The 18,533-nt window shown below is 49.4% G+C and overlaps 1 protein-coding gene across 1 annotated transcript in view; it reads left to right on the forward strand.

Annotated features, from left to right (window-relative positions):
* The window catches only part of fer1l4 (fer-1 like family member 4), a 527,478-nt gene that overhangs the window by 374,539 nt on the left and 134,406 nt on the right, over positions 1-18,533 (forward strand). The window contains exons 33-34 of the mRNA XM_072515422.1: positions 1,654-1,760; positions 17,904-18,038. Of these exons, the coding sequence (XP_072371523.1) occupies positions 1,654-1,760; positions 17,904-18,038 (242 nt within the window). The remainder of the gene's footprint in view (positions 1-1,653; positions 1,761-17,903; positions 18,039-18,533) is intronic.

Raw genomic sequence — 18,533 nt, forward strand, 5'->3', positions numbered from 1 at the left:
CAAGGGCGGCCACCCCGCAACCCCCACCCCCACCACCCCGACCGAGACACGCGACTGAGCCCCCGGGGATTCGCCCCACTCTCTGCCAAGCACTGGGGCAGCAACCACAGTGACCCCGGGCTCATTGCCCGGGAGCGACGATGGCTACTCACCTCCTCGGGTCCCCTCAGCAGCCCTTCCGTCAGCTTCACGTTGCTGGGGAGTGGGTTGGAGAGCTGCAGGCCGTGAGGTCGGGGTCGCTCCCGTTAATTGTATGGAGATTTGGCTTTCAGTGGTGATTATTGGTTTTCTGCCATGCTCAGATGTCTCCATCAATGTTGGCGGAACCCTGCACATCAATGACAAGACTTAAATGTTTGCAGCCATCTTCAGCTCGAAGTGCCGAGTGGATGATCCATCTCGGTCTCCTCCAGAGATCCCCAGCATCACAGATGTCCGCCTTCAGCCAATACGTTTCACTCTACGTGATATCAAGAAATGGCTGAAGGCACTGGATTCTGCAAAGGCTCTGGGCCCTGACAATATTCCGGCAATAGTACTAAAGGCTTGTGCTCCAGAACTTGCCGTGTCCCGAGCCACGCTGTTCCAGTACAGCTACAACACTGGCATCTACCCGGCAATGTGGAAAATTACCCAGGTGTGTTCTGTACACAAGAAACAGGACAAATCCAACCCAGCCAATTACCACCCTATCAGTCTACTCTCCATCATCAGCAAAGTGATGGAAGGAGTCATCAACAGTGCGGCACTTACTCAGCAATAACCTGCTCACTGATGCTCAGTTTCGATTCCGCCAGGGTCACTCAGCTCCTGACCTCATTACAGCCTTGGGTTAAACATGGACAAAAGAGCTGAATGCCAGAGGTCAGGTGAGAGTGACTGCCCTCGACATCAAGGCAGTATCTGACTGAGTGTAGGTCATATCCTCAGCCCAACCACCTTCAGCTACTTCATTAATAATCTTCCTTCCATCATAAAGTCTGAAATAGGGATGTTCGCTGACAATTGCACAATGTTCAGCACCATTTACAGCTTCTCAGATACCTATGCTGCAATCAACAACCTGGGGTTATCATTGATCAGAAACTGAACTGGACTAGCCATATTAATACTGTGGCTACCAGGGCAGGTCAAGGCTCGGAATCCTGCAGTGAGTAACTCACCTCCCGACACCCAAAAGCCTGTCCACCATCGACACATCACAAGTCAGGAGTGTAATGGAATACTCTCCACTTGCCTGGATGAGCGCAGCTCCAACAACACTCAAGAATCTCGACGTCATCCAGGACAAAGCAGGCACTTAAATTGCATCCCATCCACGAACTTCAACACTCACTCCCTCCACCACCGACGAACAGTGACAGCCGTGTGTACCATCTACAAGATGCACTGCAGGAACTCACCAAGATAGAATCTTACAGCTCTGAAATAGGCCATTTACTACAACAGGTCAATGCCGGTGCTATAGCATGTTCCTCTATGGAAGGAATGGACTTACTAAATACAGTGGTTCAACATTTATAAGGAAATGTTATCGGAATCCATCAATATAAAATGCTAGTCAGAAAATAATTTATGGGCCTGAAATCTGGGCTATTCTTCTGTGCTTTAGTGAAAAGACGACATGCCCTTGTTCTGTTCCCATTTTTATAGCTGTTACTCAAATGAATCTGTCAACATTGGATGATATTGAGGAGGAGGTCAATGGGCCAGATGAGCAGGTGCACACAAAAGCTAAGAAAATTATTGCATCATTTCAGGTAAGTTGTTTTCACCAATACATCATTCTCTTTCACACTGTTCCATTATTAAGGAAGTAGTAAGACATTCAGAAAATCATAACGCAATCAGGAAGAGTCAACATGGTTTTGTGAAAGGGAAATCATGTTTGACAAATGTATTAGAGTTCTTTGAGGATGTTATCGGGATTGACTAATTATCAGAAAACAGAATCAGGTGTAATTATAAGATTCCACAGGGATCATTTCTGGAACATCAACTATTTAGAGTCATAGAGGTTCACAGCACAGAAAAAGGCCCTACAGCCCATTGTGTCTGTGCCAGCCATCAAGCACCTATTCCCATTTCCCAGCACTTAGAACATAGAACATTACAGCGCAATACAGGCCCTTCGGCCCTCGATGTTGCGCCGACCTGTGAAACCACTCTAAAGCCCATCTACACTATTCCCTTATCGTCCATATGTCTATCCAATGACCATTTGAATGCCCTTAGTGTTGGCGAGTCCACTACTGTTGCAGGCAGGGCATTCCACGCCCTTACTACTCTCTGAGTAAAGAACCTACCTCTGACATCTGTCCTATATCTATCTCCCCTCAATTTAAAGCTATGTCCCCTCGTGCTAGACATCACCATCCGAGGAAAAAGGCTCTCACTGTCCACCCTATCCAATCCTCTGATCATCTTGTATGCCTCAATTAAGTCACCTCTTAACCTTCTCTCTAACGAAAACAGCCTCATGTCCCTCAGCCTTTCCTCATAAGACTTCCCTCCATACCAGGCAACATTCTGGTAAATCTCCTCTGCACCCTTTCCAATGCTTCCACATTCTTCCTATAATGCGGCGACCAGAATTGCACGCAATACTCCAAATGCGGCCGCACCAGAGTTTTGTACAGCTGCAACATGACCTCATAGCTCCGAAACCCAATCCCTCTACCAATAAAAGCTAACACACCGTACGCCTTCGTAACAACCCTCTCAACCTGGGTGGCAACTTTCAGGGATCTATGTACATGGACACCGAGATCTCTCTGCTCATCCACGCTGCCAAGAATCTTACCATTAGTCCAGTACTCTGTCTTCCTGTTATTCCTTCCAAAATGAATCACCTCACACTTTTCTGCATTAAACTCCATTTGCCACCTCTCAGCCCAGCGCTGCAGCTTATCTATGTCCCTCTGTAACATGTAACATCCTTCTGCACTGTCCACAACTCCACCGACTTTAGTGTCATCTGCAAATTTACTCACCCATCCTTCTACGCCCTCCTCCAGGTCATTTATAAAAATGACAAACAGCAGTGGCCCCAAAACAGATCCTTGTGGTACACCACTAGTAACTGAACTCCAGTCTGAACATTTCACATCAACCACCACCCTTTGTCTTCTTCCAGCTAGCCAATTTCTGATCCAAACTGCTAAATCACCCTGAATCCCATGCCTCCGTATTTTCTGCAGTAGCCTACCGTGGGGAACCTTATCAAACGCTTTACTGAAATCCATATACACCACAGCAACTGCTTTACCCTCATCCACCTGGTTGGTCACCTTCTCAAAGAACTCAATAAGGTTTGTGAGGCACGACCTACCCTTCACAAAACCGTGTTGACTATCTCTAATCAAATTATTCCTTTCCAGATGATTATACATCCTATCTCTTATAAACCTTTCCAAGATTTTGCCCACAACAGAAGTAAGGCTCACTGGTCTATAGTTACCGCAGTTGTCTCTACTCCCCTTCTTGAACAAGGGGACAACATTTGCTATCCTCCAGTCTTCTGGCACTATTCCTGTAGACAAAGATGACTTAAAGATCAAAGCCAAAGGCTCAGCAATCTCCTCCCTAGCTTCCCAGAGAATCCTAGGATAAATCCCATCAGGTCCCGGGGACTTATCTATTTTCAGCCTGTCCAGAATTGCCAACACCTCTTCCCTACGTACCTCAATGCCATCTATTCTATTAGCCTGGGGCTCAGCATTCTCCTCCACAACATTATCTTTTTCCTGAGTGAATACTGACGAAAAATATTCATTTAGTATCTCGCCTATCTCTTCAGACTCCACACACAATTTCCCATCCCTGTCCTTGACTGGTCCTACTCTTTCCCTAGTCATTCGCTTATTCCTGACCTACCTAGAGAAAGCTTTTGGGTTTTCCTTGATCCTCCCTGCCAAATACTTCTCATGTCCCCTCCTTGCTCGTCTTAGCTCTCTCTTTAGATCTTTCCTCGCTACCTTGTAACTATCCATCGCCCCAACTGAAACTTCACACCTCATCTTCACACAGGCCTCCTTCTTCCTCTTAACAAGAGATTCCACTTCCTTGGTAAACCACGGTTCCCTCGCTCGACGTCTTCCTCCCTGCCTGACCGGTACATACTTATCAAGAACACGCAGTAGCTGATCCTTGAACAAGCCCCACTTATCCAGTGTGCCCAACACTTGCAGCCTACTTCTCCACCTTATCCCCCCCAAGTCACGTCTAATGGCATCATAATTGCCCTTCCCCCAGCTATAACTCTTGCCCTGCGGTGTATACTTATCCCTTTCCATCATTAACGTAAACGTCACCGAATTGTGGTCACTGTCCCCAAAGTGCTCTCCTACCTCCAAATTCAACACCTGGCCTGGTTCATTACCCAAAACCAAATCTAACGTGGCCTCGCCTCTTGTTGGCCTGTCAACATATTGTGTCAGGAAACCCTCCTGCACACACTGTACAAAAAACGACCCATCTAATGTACTCGAACTATATCTTTTCCAGTCAATATTTGGAAAGTTAAAGTCTCCCATAATAACTACCCTGTTACTTTCACTCTTATCCAGAATCATCTTCGCCATCCTTTCCTCTACATCCCTAGAACTATTAGGAGGCCTATAAAAAACTCCCAACAGGGTGACCTCTCCTTTCCTGTTTCTAACTTCAGCCCATACTACCTCGGAAGAAGAGTCCCCATCTAGCATCCTCTCCGCCACCGTAATACTGCTCTTGACTAGCAGCGCCACACCTCCCCCTCTTTTGCCTCCTTCTCTGAGCTTACTAAAACACCTAAACCCCAGAACCTGCAACATCCATTCCTGTCCCTGCTCTATCCATGTCTCCGAAATGGCCACAACATCGAAGTCCCAGGTACCAACCCATGCTGCCAGTTCCCCTACCTTGTTTCGTATATTCCTGGCATTGAAGTAGACACACTTCAAACCACCTACCTGAACACTGGCCCCCTCCTGCGACGTCAAATCTGTGCTCCTGACCTCTCTACTCGCATTCTCCCTTACCCTAAAACTACAATCCAGGTTCCCATGCCCCTGCTGCATTAGTTTAAACCCCCCCAAAGAGCACTAACAAATCTCCCCCCCAGGATATTTGTGCCCCTCAGGTTCAAATGTAGACCATCCTGTCTGTAGAGGTCCCACCTTCCCCAGAAAGAGCCCCAGTTATCCAGAAATCTGAATCCCTCCCGCCTGCACCATCCCTGTAGCCACCTGTTTAAATGCTCTCTCTCCCTATTCCTCATCTCACTATCACGTGGCACGGGCAACAACCCAGAGATAACAACTCTGTTTGTTCTAGTTCTGAGCTTCCATCGTAGCTCCCTGAAAGCCTGCCTGACATCCTTGTCCCCTTTCCTACCTATGTCGTTAGTGCCAATGTGGACCACGACTTGGGGCTGCTCCCCCTCCCCCCTAAGGACCCGGAAAACACGATCCGAGACATCACGTACCCTTGCACCTGGGAGGCAACATACCAAACGTGAGTCTCTCACGCTCCCACAAAATCTCCTATCTGTGCCCCTGACTATAGAGTCCCCAATTACTAATGCTCTGCTCCTCTCCCCCCTTCCCTTCTGAACAACAGGGACAGACTCCGTGCCAGAGGCCCGTACCCTATGGCTTACCCCTGGTAAGTCCCCCCCCCCACAAGTATCCAAAGCGGTATACTTGTTTCTCAGGGGAACGACCGCAGGGGATCCCTGCACTGACTGCTTTTTCCCAGTCCCTCTTACAGTTACCCACCTATCTCCAATCTTTGGTGTAACTAATTCCCTTAAGCTGTTATCTATGACCCCCTCTGCCTCCCGAATGATCCGAAGTTCTTCCAACTCCAGCTCCAGTTCCCTAACTCGGTCTTGGAGAAGCTGGAGATGGCAGCACTTCCTGCAGGTAAAATCAGCAGGGACACTAACTGCATCCCTCACCTCAAACATCCTGCAGGAGGAACATTGCACTCCCTTCCCTGCCATTCCTCTAACTTTCTACCAAGATCTGGCTAACAACTAAATTAAATTTTTTATTAAAAAAAATAATAATATAATAAAATATGGTACTTACCTCAGACCAATGGGTTTCCTCTCCACCAGAATTTATTGGTGAGGGTCTTCCCAGACATCCGCGGGTCGACTTCCTGTTCCCGCCTAAAACACTAATTAAAAAAAAAAAATTCTCAGCTCCTGCTGAAATTGACTAACCAGCCAGCTCCACTCCCGCCGAAATCGACTGGCCTGCCCCTGCAAAGACAAGTGCTTTTAAAGGACAGACTTACCTCCCAGCAGCCACTTCCGCACTGCTCCCGCTGAAACTGACTCACCAGCTGTTCTCCCGCCGAAATCGACGGGAGGGGCGACCTGATAGAGGTCTACAAAATTATGAGGGGCATAGACAGAGTGGATAGTCAGAGGATTTTCCCCGGGGTAGAGGGGTCAATTACTAGGGGGCATAGGTTTAAGGTGAGAGGCGCAAGGTTTAGAGTAGATGTACGAGACAAGTTTTTTACGCAGAGGGTAGTGGGTGCCTGGAACTCGCTGCCGGAGGAGGTGGTGGAAGCAGGGACGATAGTGACATTTAAGGGGCATCTTGACAAATACATGAATAGGATGGGAATAGAGGGATACGGACCCAGGAAGTGTAGAAGATTGTAGTTTAGTCGGGCAGCATGGTCGGCACGGGCTTGGAGGGCCGAAGGGCCTGTTCCTGTGCTGTACATTTCTTTGTTCTTTGTTCTTTGTACTTGCTTTATATTGTTCAAGGGCTTCATCTGTCCTAAGCCTTTTAGACCTTACAAATGCTTCCTTGTTTTTTGACAAGGTTCATAATATCTCTCGTCATCCAGGGTTCCCTATACTTGCCAGCCTTATCTTTCATCCTCACAGGTACACGCCGGTCCTGAATTCTAATCAACTGACATTTGAAAGCCTCCCACATGCCGGATGTTGATTTTCCCCCAAACAGCCTCACCCAGTCAACAGTCTCCAGATCATGCTTAATGCTGTTGTAATGAGCCTTCCCCCAGTCTTAACACCTTCACCTGAGGACCACTCTTGTCCTTTTCCATAAGCAGCTTAAAACTTACAGAATTATGACCACTGTTCCCGAAATGATCTCCTGCCGATTTGATTTGATTTTGATTTGATTTGATTTATTGTCACATGTACCGAAGTACAATGAAACATATTTTTCTGTGGCCGAGGGAACGTACACAGTATGTACATTGTAGACAAAAAGAATAATCAACAGAGAACATTGACAAATGGTACATCGACAAATAGTGATTGGTTACAGTGCGAAACAAGGGGCCAAACAAAGCAAATACATGAGGCAGCATAGGGAGTCGTGAATAGTGTTCTTACAGGGAACAGATCAGTCCGAGGGGGAATCGTTGAGGAGCCTTGTAGCTGTGGGGAAGAAGCTGTGCCTATGTTTAGATGTGCCGGTCTTCAGACTTCTGTACCTTCTGCCTGATGGAAGGGTCTGGAAGAAGGCAATGCCTGGGTGGGAGGGTCTCTGATAATGCTGTCTGCCTTCCTGAGGCAGCGGGAGGTGTATACAGAATCAGTGTGGGGGTGGCAAGCTTGTGCGATGCGTTGGGCTGAGTTCACCACAGTCTGCAGTTTCTTGCGATCTTGGACCGAGCATTTGCCATACCAAACTGTGATGCAGCCGGATCGGATGCTCTCTATCGCACATCTGTAGAAGTTTGTGAGAGTCGATGCAGACATGCCAAATTTCTTTAGCTTCCGTAGAAAGTAGAGACGTTGTTGGGCTTTCTTGACTGTTGCATCAATGTGAGTGGACCAGGACAGACTATTGATGATGGTGACCTCCAGGAACTTAAAGCTATCGACGAACTCCATTTCGGAGCCATTGATGCAGACAGGAGTGTGTGTCGTGCTGCGCTTCCTGAAGTCTATGATCAGTTCCTTGGTCTTCCAGACATTTAGAGAGAGGTTGTTTTTGGTACACCATGCAACCAAGTGTTTTATCTCCCTCCTGTAGTCTGATTCCTCGTTGTTTGAGATACGGCCCACCACAGTCGTTTCATCCGCAAACTTATAGATTGAGTTGGGGTTAAATCTTGCCACACAGTCATGTGTGTATACTGAAATTTCGATCACCTGGCCGGGCTCATTTCCCAGCACCAGATCTAATATGGCCCCTTCCCGAGTTGGGCCATTTACATATTGGTTCAAGAAACCCTCCTGGATGCCCCTTACAAATTCTGCTCCATCCATGCCCTAGCAGTAAGTGTGTCCCAGTCAATAGGACAGCATGGTAGCATAGTGATTAGCACTATGGCTTCACAGTGCCAGGGTCCCGGTTTGATTCCCCGCTGGGTCACTGTCTGTGCGGAGTCTGCACGTTCGCCCCATGTCTGCGTGGGTTTCCTCCGGGTGCTCCGGTTTCCTCCAACAAGTCCCGAAAGACGTGCTGTTAGGTGAATTGGACATTCTGAATTCTCCCTCTGGGTACCCGAACAGGCGCCGGAATGTGGCGACTAGGGGCTTTTCACCGTAACTTCATTGCAATGTTAATGTAGCCTACTTGTGACAATAACGATTATTATTATTACTAATATAGGGAAAGTTAAAATCCCCCACCACAACAACCCTATTGTTTATGCATCTTTCCAAGATCTGTCTGCATATCTGCTCCTCTATCTCCCAGTGGTAACCACTGTGCTACCGTCCCCACAACCTAGAGGAATAGCTGCTTCCTATTTAACCTGTCTAAATGCCTCATAATCTTATTCACCTCAATCATAACCACCCCCACCCCCCCGCCCCCTCAGCCTTCTCTGCTCTAAAGAAAACAATCCCAGCCTATCCAGTCTCTCCTTATAGCTCAGATACTCCATCCCACACAACATCCTGGTGAATCTCCTCTGCACCCCGTCCAGTGCACTCACCTGCCTCCTATAGTGAGGTGACCAGAACTGCACACAGTACTCCAGCTGTGGTCTAACCAACGTTCTATACAGCTCCAACATAAACTCTTTGCTCTGATTTTCAATGCTACGACTGATAAAGGCAAATATCCTGTATGCCTTCTTAACGACCCTATTCACCTGCTCTGCTGCCTTCAGGGATCTGTGAACAAGTTACCCAAGATCTATCTGTTCCTCGGAGCTTCCTAGTGTCCTGCCATTCATGACATACTCCTTTGTCCTGTTTCTTCTTCTAAAGTGCATCACCTCGCTCTTATCAGGCTTATATATCATCTGTCATTGCTCTGCCCATCTGAACAACCCATCTATATCTTCCTGTAACCTACAACCCCCTTCTTCACTGTTAACACTGATATACCTTCAATTCACCAAGAGGCAGAGAGAGCGAGTGAACATTAGGCTTTATTAATCATGAACTTGCCTAGCCAGAGTCGGTTGTACAGATGAATGCCGGCCACAGGCGGCCGGTCTATATATGCCCCGGTGAGGGCGGAGCCCACCGGGGTCACAGTACAGTACCTGGAAGCAGCTCGTATCACCACTTCCAGGTCATAGGTCATAGGTTACAGTATCATACATGCATTAGGTGAATACATTCACCACATTTACCCCCTGTTAAAAAAATCAAGTCCAGCGGGAGTGACGTGGGGTCATTACATATTCAGTCTATCTGGAGGCCGGATCGTTCTCTTCGACCTCCTCAGCTCTGGCAGTGCGACGGGCACGGTTGTTGCAGGTGGTGACTCCAGGGGCGTTGTGTCTGGATCTTGAGCCTCAGTCCTGTCGGAGACAGTTGGGGTGTGGGGGTAGGCAGGGGGGTGATGGGTGCCGGCAGTGTCGGCACGGGACAATACAGGAGACTCAGGGGAGCGTACGGGGCACTGAGGGTGGCGGCGGGCAGCAGGGAGGGAGCGCGTTGGCAGAGGAACCAACTGGCGCCAGGTCCCGTAGGAAGACCGTATCTTGCCATCCGTCCTGGTGCGCGATGTAGGCATACTGGGGGTTGGCGTGGAGCAGCTGGACCCTTTCGACCAGGGGGTCGGTCTTATGGCTCCTCATGTGCCTACGGAGAAGGACTGGTCCCGGAGTTGTCAGCCAAGATGGAAGCGAGACCCCGGAGATGGACTTCCTGGGGAAGATAAACAAACGATCGTGAGGGGTCTCGTTAGTTGCTGTGCAGAGGAGTGATCTGATGGAGTGGTGGGCGTCGGGGAGGTCCTCCTGCCAGCGGGGGATCAGGAGACTTCTAGACCTGAGGGCCAGAAGAACGGCCTTCCATACCGTCGTGTTCTTCCTCTCCACCTGCCCGCTTCCCTGCGGGTTATAGCTCATAGTCCTGTTCGAGGCGATGCCTTTGCTGAGCAGGTACTGACATAGCTCATCGCTCATGAACGATGTGCCCCAGTCGCTGTGGACGTAGGCAGGGAAACCGAACAGTGTGAAGATGCTGTGCAGTGCCTTTATTACAGTGGCCGAGGTCATGTCGGGGCAGGGGACAGCGAAGGGGAAGCGGGAGTACTCATCGATGACAGTGAGGGGAGGGGCCCTTTGAAGTCAATGCTTAGGCGCTCAAAGGGCCGGGAGGTCTTTACCAGGCGGGCCTTGTCTGGCCGGTAGAAGTGCGGTTTGCACTCCGCGCAGACTTGGCAGTCCCTGGTCATGGCCTTGACCTCCTCGGTGGAGAAGGGCAGATTGCAGGCCTTAATGAAGTGGGTAAGCCGGGTGACCCCCGGGTGACAGAGGTCATTGTAGATAGCCCGAAGTCGGTCATCTTGCGCGCTGGCGCAAGTGCCGCGGGACAGGGCATCTGGGGGCTCGTTGAGCTTCCCAGGACGATACTTGATATCGTAATTGTAGGTAGAGAGTTCGAGCCTCCACCTCAAGGTTTTGTCATTTTTTATTTTGCCCCGTTGTGCGTTGTCAAACATGAAGCCGACCGAACGCTGGTCGGTGACGAGGATGAACCTCCTACCGGCTAGGTAGTGCCTCCAGTGGCTTCCACTATGGCTTGTGCTTCTCGACCGAGGGGTGTCAAATTTTGGAAGCGTGGAGGGTCCTAGAGAAGAATGCTACTAGCCTGCCCGCCTAGTTGAGTGTGGCGGCCAGTGCGACGTCTGATGCATCGCTCTCTACCTGAAAGGGGACGGACTCGTCCACCGCGTGCATAGCGGCCTTGGCGATGTTGGCCTTGATGCGGCTGAAGGCCAAGCGGGCCTCATCCGTCAGGGGAAACTGGTGGTTTGAATAAGTGGGCGGGATTTGTCCGCATAGTTGGGGACCCACTGGGCGTAGTATGAGAACAGCCCCAGGCATCGTTTTAGGGCCCTGAGGCTGTGGGAGGTGGAGTTCTGTGAGGGAGTGCATACGGTCGGGGTCGGGCCCCAGGACTCCGTTCTCCACGACCTAGCCGAGGATGGCTAGTCGGGTAGTACGGAAGTCACACTTTTCTTTGTTGTATGTGAGAGTGAGGGATTTGGCGGCCTGGAGGAACCTCTCGAGGTTGGCGTCATGGTCCTGCTGATCATGGCCGCAGATGGTCACATTGTCCAAGTACGGGTATGTAGCCCGCAAACCGTACTGGTCCACCATTCGGTCCAACGTTCTCTGAAAGACCGAGACCCCGTTAGTGACGCCGAAGGGGATTCTGAGGAAGTGGAAGAGTCGGCCGGCTGCTTCAAAGGCAGTATAGTGGCGCTCTTCTGGGCGGATTGGGAGCTGGTGGTAGGCTTACTTCAGATCGACCGTTGAGAACACACGGTACTGTGCGATCTGGTTGACCATCTCCGCTATGCGGGGGAGGGGGTACGCATCTAGTTGCCTGAACCAGTTAATGGTCTGGCAGTAGTCCACAACCATCCGATTCTTTTCCCCGGTCCTGACAACCACCACTTGCTCTCTCCAGGGGCTGTTGCTGGCTTCGATGATCCCTTCACTCAACAGTCGCTGGACCTCCGACTTGATAAACGTCATGTCTAGCGAACTGTACCGCCTGCTCCTTGTGGCGATGGGCTTACAGTCAGGAGTGAGGTTCGCAAAGAGCGAAGGGGAGGAGACCTTGGGGGCTGCATACCGTGACGGGGGGGGCAAGGGTCCGCCGAACTGTAAAGTCAGGCTTCAGTGATTACATTGAAAGTCCAATCCGAGCAGTAGGGGGGCGCAGAAGTGGGGGAGGACGTAGAGCTTAAAACGAGCGTACTCTGCGCCCTGCATCGTGAGATTGGCGATACAGTACCCCCGAATCTGAACCGAATGGGAACCGGAGGCAAGGGAGATTGTTTGGGAGGCTGGGTAGGTGTGGAGGGAGCAGCGCCTTACCGTGTCGGGGTGCGCAAGGCTCTCTGTGCTCCCGGAGTCGAAAAGACAGGGAGTCTCATGCCCGTTGACCCTGACGACCATCATGGAGTTCTTCAGTTGTTTCGGCTGCGACTGGTCGAGAGTGACTGCGCCCAACTGCAGGTAGCCTGTGGGGTCGGTGGAATCACAAGATGGTCGCCCCCATGAGTCGCACGATGCTGATGACGCATCTGCCGGGGGCGTACCAGGCAGGCACGCAGCCACATTGCGGGGTCTTGGGGGCTGCGAGTCCATGGGTCGGGCCTGGTGCGTTTTCGGTTTCTGAGCCTTAGGTCGGCCCAGACAGACACTAGTGAAGTGCCCCTTTTTCCCACAGTCGCTGTGTGGGCTGGGCACCGCTGCCGGGGGTGTTGGCCCTGGCCGCAGAAGTAGCACTGCGGTTCCCCGGGCTGGGCTGGCAGACACGCAGCGCAGGCCTGCGACGTAGTTGGGTCCGACGGGGGACGCGACGAGGGTGTCCACGAGTGGTTCGCCAGGCCCGCGGGGAACGCACTGAGGTTCTGGTAGCTAGCGCGGTAGCGAGCTTTACCGTGTCCCACAGGTCGGAGGTCCCGCTTTCCAGCAGGCGCTGCCTGATGTAGTTCGAGAGGACCCCCGCCTCGTAGGTGTCCCGGATCTGTGAGTTCATGTGTTCCTCCGCCCGCACATCTCGGTAGCTGCAGTTCCTCGTGAGTAGAGTCAGGGTTTCCAGATACTCGTCCAGCGATTCTCCGGCGCGTTGACGGCGAGTAGTGATCGCTTTCTCGATCATTATTGAGATTCGAAGGCTCACCCAAGCATGGAGGAGTTGCAGCTTGAGGGTCTCTGTGGGAGGCATTGTGGAGGAGTCAAGGTAGGCCTCGAAGCATCAAAGCCAATGTTCGAATATCTCCTTGGCTTCGGACGTCGAAGTTCGAGCCTGTCTGGCTTGAGAGTGGCTTCCATAGTGCTGACTTTGATTAATAAATTGATATACCTTCAATTTACCGAGAGGCAGAGAGAGCGAGTGAACATTAGGCTTTATTAATCATGAACTTGCTGTAGTCATCTGTACATACATCTGCACATACACCAGGGACTGCAGCACAGATGTGACAGCCACAGCATCACTAGAGGGCAGCATCTGAGACGGGTATAAAGGGTCCAGCCCAAGGGAGGATCTGCCTCTTTCAGAAGCACAGGGCTAGTGAGCAGCAGCATCATGTGTGCTTAGCTCAGCATAGGCAGTTTACCTTGGTTTCACTGGTGATACCTCTTGACTGTTTTACATCTAGTTGAGCTCTGGAAGCAGAACGAACCCTTTGAATAAAGTGTTTGTGTTAACTATAAGTCTACAGTCGTTATTCAGAATTAGACAATAACATATAGTACCAGGAGTGGTTTCAGCAAGCCAGCTAGACTCCTGGCAAAGACACCAACCCGCACAGTGTAAAGAACCACTGCAGCAACACAAACTCACAATGGCACCGTGGACAAAAGTGGGCATTGACCTATTTCCTGCCACAGGGCGTGATTACATCTTGATCATGGACTATTACTCAAACTATCCGGAGGCACTGAAACTCCATGATCTCACGTCTTCACCTGTCATCAAGGCGTGCCAGGAGACATTCGTGCGACATGGAATCCCGCGTGTGGTTATGTCAGATAATGGTCACTGCTTCGCGAGCTAGGAATGGAAAGAGTTCTCAGATCCCTATTGCTTTCGGGATGTAACATCCAGTCCGCGCTACCCACAGATGGGAAAGTGGAAAAGGGTGTCCACATTGTTAAACAACTTATTAGCAAGGCAACAGATTCATGCTCGGACATCAACCTAGCGCTGTTCTACCGAGCAACCCCATTGAGCTCAGGACTGTCGCCAGCGCAGATGCTCTTCGGCAGGGACATCCGAACAACCCTCCCGGCGACTCAATTCCGAGACCCCGATAACACTCTGGTACTCGACAAATGCGGGTACTATGGTCCAAACAAAAACAATACTACGATCAGCATGTGATCCCACTCAAGCCACTGAACATGGGCGACGTCGTCAGGATCAGGGACCCAGAAGGCGGATGGTCTGAGCCAGCAACGGTGATCAGGTAGGAGGCACCGCGGTCCTACATTGTCAAGTCGGCGGCGGGAGTACTCTTGCGCCGTAACCGCCGGGATCTGTTAATGCTTCGGCCGACAACGCCGGGATTTCCCACACTGGACTTGACCAAGTCCATTTGTCCACAGGACGTTCCTCGCCACACAACGCCAGACTGTACTCTCGACATCAAACCGTCATCCCCACCACCACCATTAATACGCTCCAGCAGAAGCCGTAAGGCACCCGACCAGCTAGATTTGTAACGACACTTCAACACACGCACAAGACAAATACGAACATTTCTCACGATGGACTCACAACACTGTTAATTGTTTCTGTATTACTTTATCATTTTCGCAGTGTGCAGATTTGCTTATTCTCACCACTTGTTATGTACAGTTTTCTTGAGGCCCGTCTAGAAAACATATCAAGTCAAAAGGTGGGGGGATGTAGTGATCTGTACATCTGTACATACATCTGCACTTACACCAGGGACTGCAGCACAGATGTGACAGCCACAGCATCACTAGAGGGCATCAGAGACGGGTATAAAGGGTCCAGCCCAAGGCAGGATCCGCCTCTTTCAGAAGCACAGGGCTAGTGAGCAGCAGCAGACAGAGACAGCTCAGCACAGGCAGTTTACCTTAGTTTCACTGGTCATACCTCTTGACTGTTTTACATCTAGTTGAGCTCTGGAAGCAGAACGAACCCTTTGAATAAAGTGTTTGTGTTAACTGTAAGTCTACAGTCGTTATTCAGAATTAGAGAATAACATACTTGCCTAGCCAGAGTCGGTTGTACAGATGAATGCCACCCACAGGCGGCCGGTCTATATGTGGCCCCGGTGAGGGCAGAGCCAGAGGCGGAGCCCACCGGGGTTACACTTCAGTACCTGGAAGCAGCTCAAATCACCACTTCCAGGTCATAGGTTACAGTATCATACATGCATTAGGTGAATACATTCACCACAACCACCCTACCAATCTTGGTGTCATGTGCAAACTTACTTAGCATTCCCCCCACATTCCTGTCTATATCATTTATACAACTAATAAGGGATCCAGCCTTGAACTCTGTGGTACACCGGTCTCCTTTTACTCAAACAGCTTCTATCATCACCCTTTGTGTCCTGTTACTGAGCCAGTTTCGGATCCACCTCAACAAGTTTCCGTGAATTCTGGGTGATTCAACCGTCTCAATCAGTCTTCCATGTGGGATCTTGTCAAAGGTTTTGTTAAACTCCATATAAACTGCATCAACTGCGCTTCCTTCATCCACACTCAGTCACTTTATCAAAACATTCTATCAAATTTGTGAAGTATGACTTCCCTCTGACAAAGCCATGCTGATGATCCTTAATCAACCCTTGTCTTTCCAAGTGGAAATTAATTTTCTCCCAATAGTTTCCCTACCACCGATGTGAGACTCACCAGTCTGTAATTCACTGGTTTATCTCGACCACTCTTCTTGAAAAGTGGGGCAACATTAACTGTCCTCCGGGCCTCTGGCCCTTTCCCCATGGCCAGAGAGGAATTAAAAACTTGTGTCACAGCCCCGGAAATTTCCTGCCTTGCCTCCCACAGCAGCCTGGGATGTAATTCATCCGGTCCTGGGGATTTGGCTGTTTTTAAGCCCATCAAAGTCTCTAATACCTCACTTCCTATGTCAAACTGCTAAAGGTCCTCGCTGTCCCATTTCCTGAATTCTGTACCTAAGTCGTCCTTCTCCTGAGTGAACATCAATGAGAAGTATTCATTTAACACCCGAGCAATGCCTTGCGGCTTCACACAGATTTCCCCCTTGGTCTCTAATGGGCCCTACTCTTTCCCTGGTTAACCTATTCCCCTTAATGTATTTATGGGACATATTGGGGTGCTCCCTAATCTTATTTGCAAGTCCTTTTTCATGCCACTTTTTGCTCTTCTAATTGTTTTCTTAAGTTCTCTCTCGCACTTCCTAAATTCCTCTCAGGCCGCAGTTGAATTTCTCCCTTTGGACTTGCTCAAAGCCTTTCCGTTCCTCCTCATCCAGTCCTGGATTGTCCTAGACATTCAGGGTTCCCTGAACTTATTGGTCTTACATTTCCCCCCACAGAGAACATGTTGGACCTGTAATCTCCCCATTTCCTTTTTGAATGCCTTCCACTGCTCCGATGTAGATTTTCCCACAAGAAGCTGTTCCCAGTCAACTTTGGCCAGATCTGCCTTATTTTGGTAAAATTTGCCTTCCCCCCCCAATCTAAACCCATCTTTTGCAGGTCATCTTTTTGTTCATCCATAACAAACTTGAACTGCACCGTGTTGTGTTCGCTATCACTAAAATGCTCCCCCACTGCCACATTAAACACTTGTCTGGCTTTGTTCCCCAGATCCAGCACTGCTTCACCTCTTGTGATCCTTCTACATATTGATACAAAAACTCCCCTGAATACCTTTCCCCCTCTAAACCCTTTACACTATGACTATCCCAATTTATGTTGCGGAAGTTGAAATCCCCGAGTATATTTACCCAATTATTATTCCTACACACCTCAGTAAATTGTCTACATATCTGCTCCTCTATTTCCCACTGACTCTTTGGGGGTCTATAATACACTCCCATGTGGCTGCCCCTTTGTATTCCTAAATTCTACTCATAAAGCCTCATTTGAAGACCTTTCCAACATATTGTCTCTCCTCATTGCAGTAATTGATTCCTTAATTAATAGTGCAACACCCCCTCCATTTTTACAGCCTCCTCTGTCTCGCCTACAGATCCTATCTCCCAGAATGTTTGAGTTTCCAGTCCTGCCCTTCCCTTAACCATGTCTCTGTGATGGCAGCAAAGTCACAATTCCATGTGTCAATCCACGCCCAAAACGCATCAGTCTTACCTATTAAACTCCTAGCATTAAAGACCATCCAGCCTCATCTTAGTGTCTTGACATTTAACCATGATGTGGAGATGCCGGCGTTGGACTGGGGTGAGCACAGTAAGACTTTGTACTGTTGACATTTAACATAGCTGAACTCACTCTGATTTGCTGCCTTTGCTATAGCATGATATATCTCTATTTTACGAATACTCTTGAGTCCCCTCCCGCTGCCAAACTAGTTTAAACTCCTCCCAACAGCAATAGCTAACCTACCTGCAAGGATGTTGGTCCCAATGTGGTTCAGGTGCAGACCGCCCCTCTTGTACAGGTCCCAGCTTCCGCAGAAACGGTCCCAATGATTGAGGAATCTAAAACCCTCCTTCCTGCACCAACCCTTGAGCCACGCATTCACCGGCCCTATTCTCTATTTCTGTCCTCGCTAGCATGTGACACCAGGAGTAATCCAGAGATTACAATCTTAGAGGTCCTGCTTTTTAATCTACTGCCTACTTCCCTGAATTCGTGATGCAAGATCTCATCTTGCATTGTTCCTATATCCTTGGTACCAACATGTACCACAACCTCGGAGTTTTCACCTTCCCATTTAGGATTTAACTCCGCTTTCCTTCATTACAACATTCACAGCTGTAAATAATTCTTTCTATTTTGTTGCAGATTTACTACTCTGAGCTAGAAAAGCAATACAATAACTTTGAAGACTGGCTCTATATCTTCCCTCTGTTCCGAGGAAAAGCCAATGAAGGTGAACTTGGAGATAAAGTTGATGATCGAACTACGGGCAAATACAAGGTCAGCTTTATGTATTGGACAGTATTGAGTACAGCTAAGTCCCACCTTTAGTGGCTTCCTTGTTTTAGTTTTCACTTCTCTGCGCTTTACACATTGTACACTGCATTGTCCATCACTGAGCGATGTTTGTTTACCCGTGTTTAATTTCTCTCCTTTTCCTTGGGGCTCTTGGCCAGTGCTCATTATGAGTGTTCCAGGCGGAAAGAAGCTTCACATCAGTGGTTCATCTTCTTGCCTATGGTCTATTTTTGGAAAAGAAAGTGGCAATGGAGGTGTTATAACCTGCCTCTTTACTGCTGGCTGGGGACAAATGGCAATCCCACAATCCTTAGTGAGTATGAGCTGCCCCAATGAGGAGGGCGGAGAATTTATGAGCAGTCACCTGCATAAATCGAGCTGGCCAGTGTGGAACCAGCTAGAGAGAGGAGTGAGCAGTGGTGGAGTACTGCTGCTGTTATATATATGTGTACATGTATTCTACAAACTTGTGCTGGA

Source organism: Scyliorhinus torazame, chromosome 8 (assembly GCF_047496885.1).
Source record: "Scyliorhinus torazame isolate Kashiwa2021f chromosome 8, sScyTor2.1, whole genome shotgun sequence".
In the NCBI taxonomy this organism is placed as follows: Eukaryota; Metazoa; Chordata; class Chondrichthyes; order Carcharhiniformes; family Scyliorhinidae; genus Scyliorhinus; species Scyliorhinus torazame.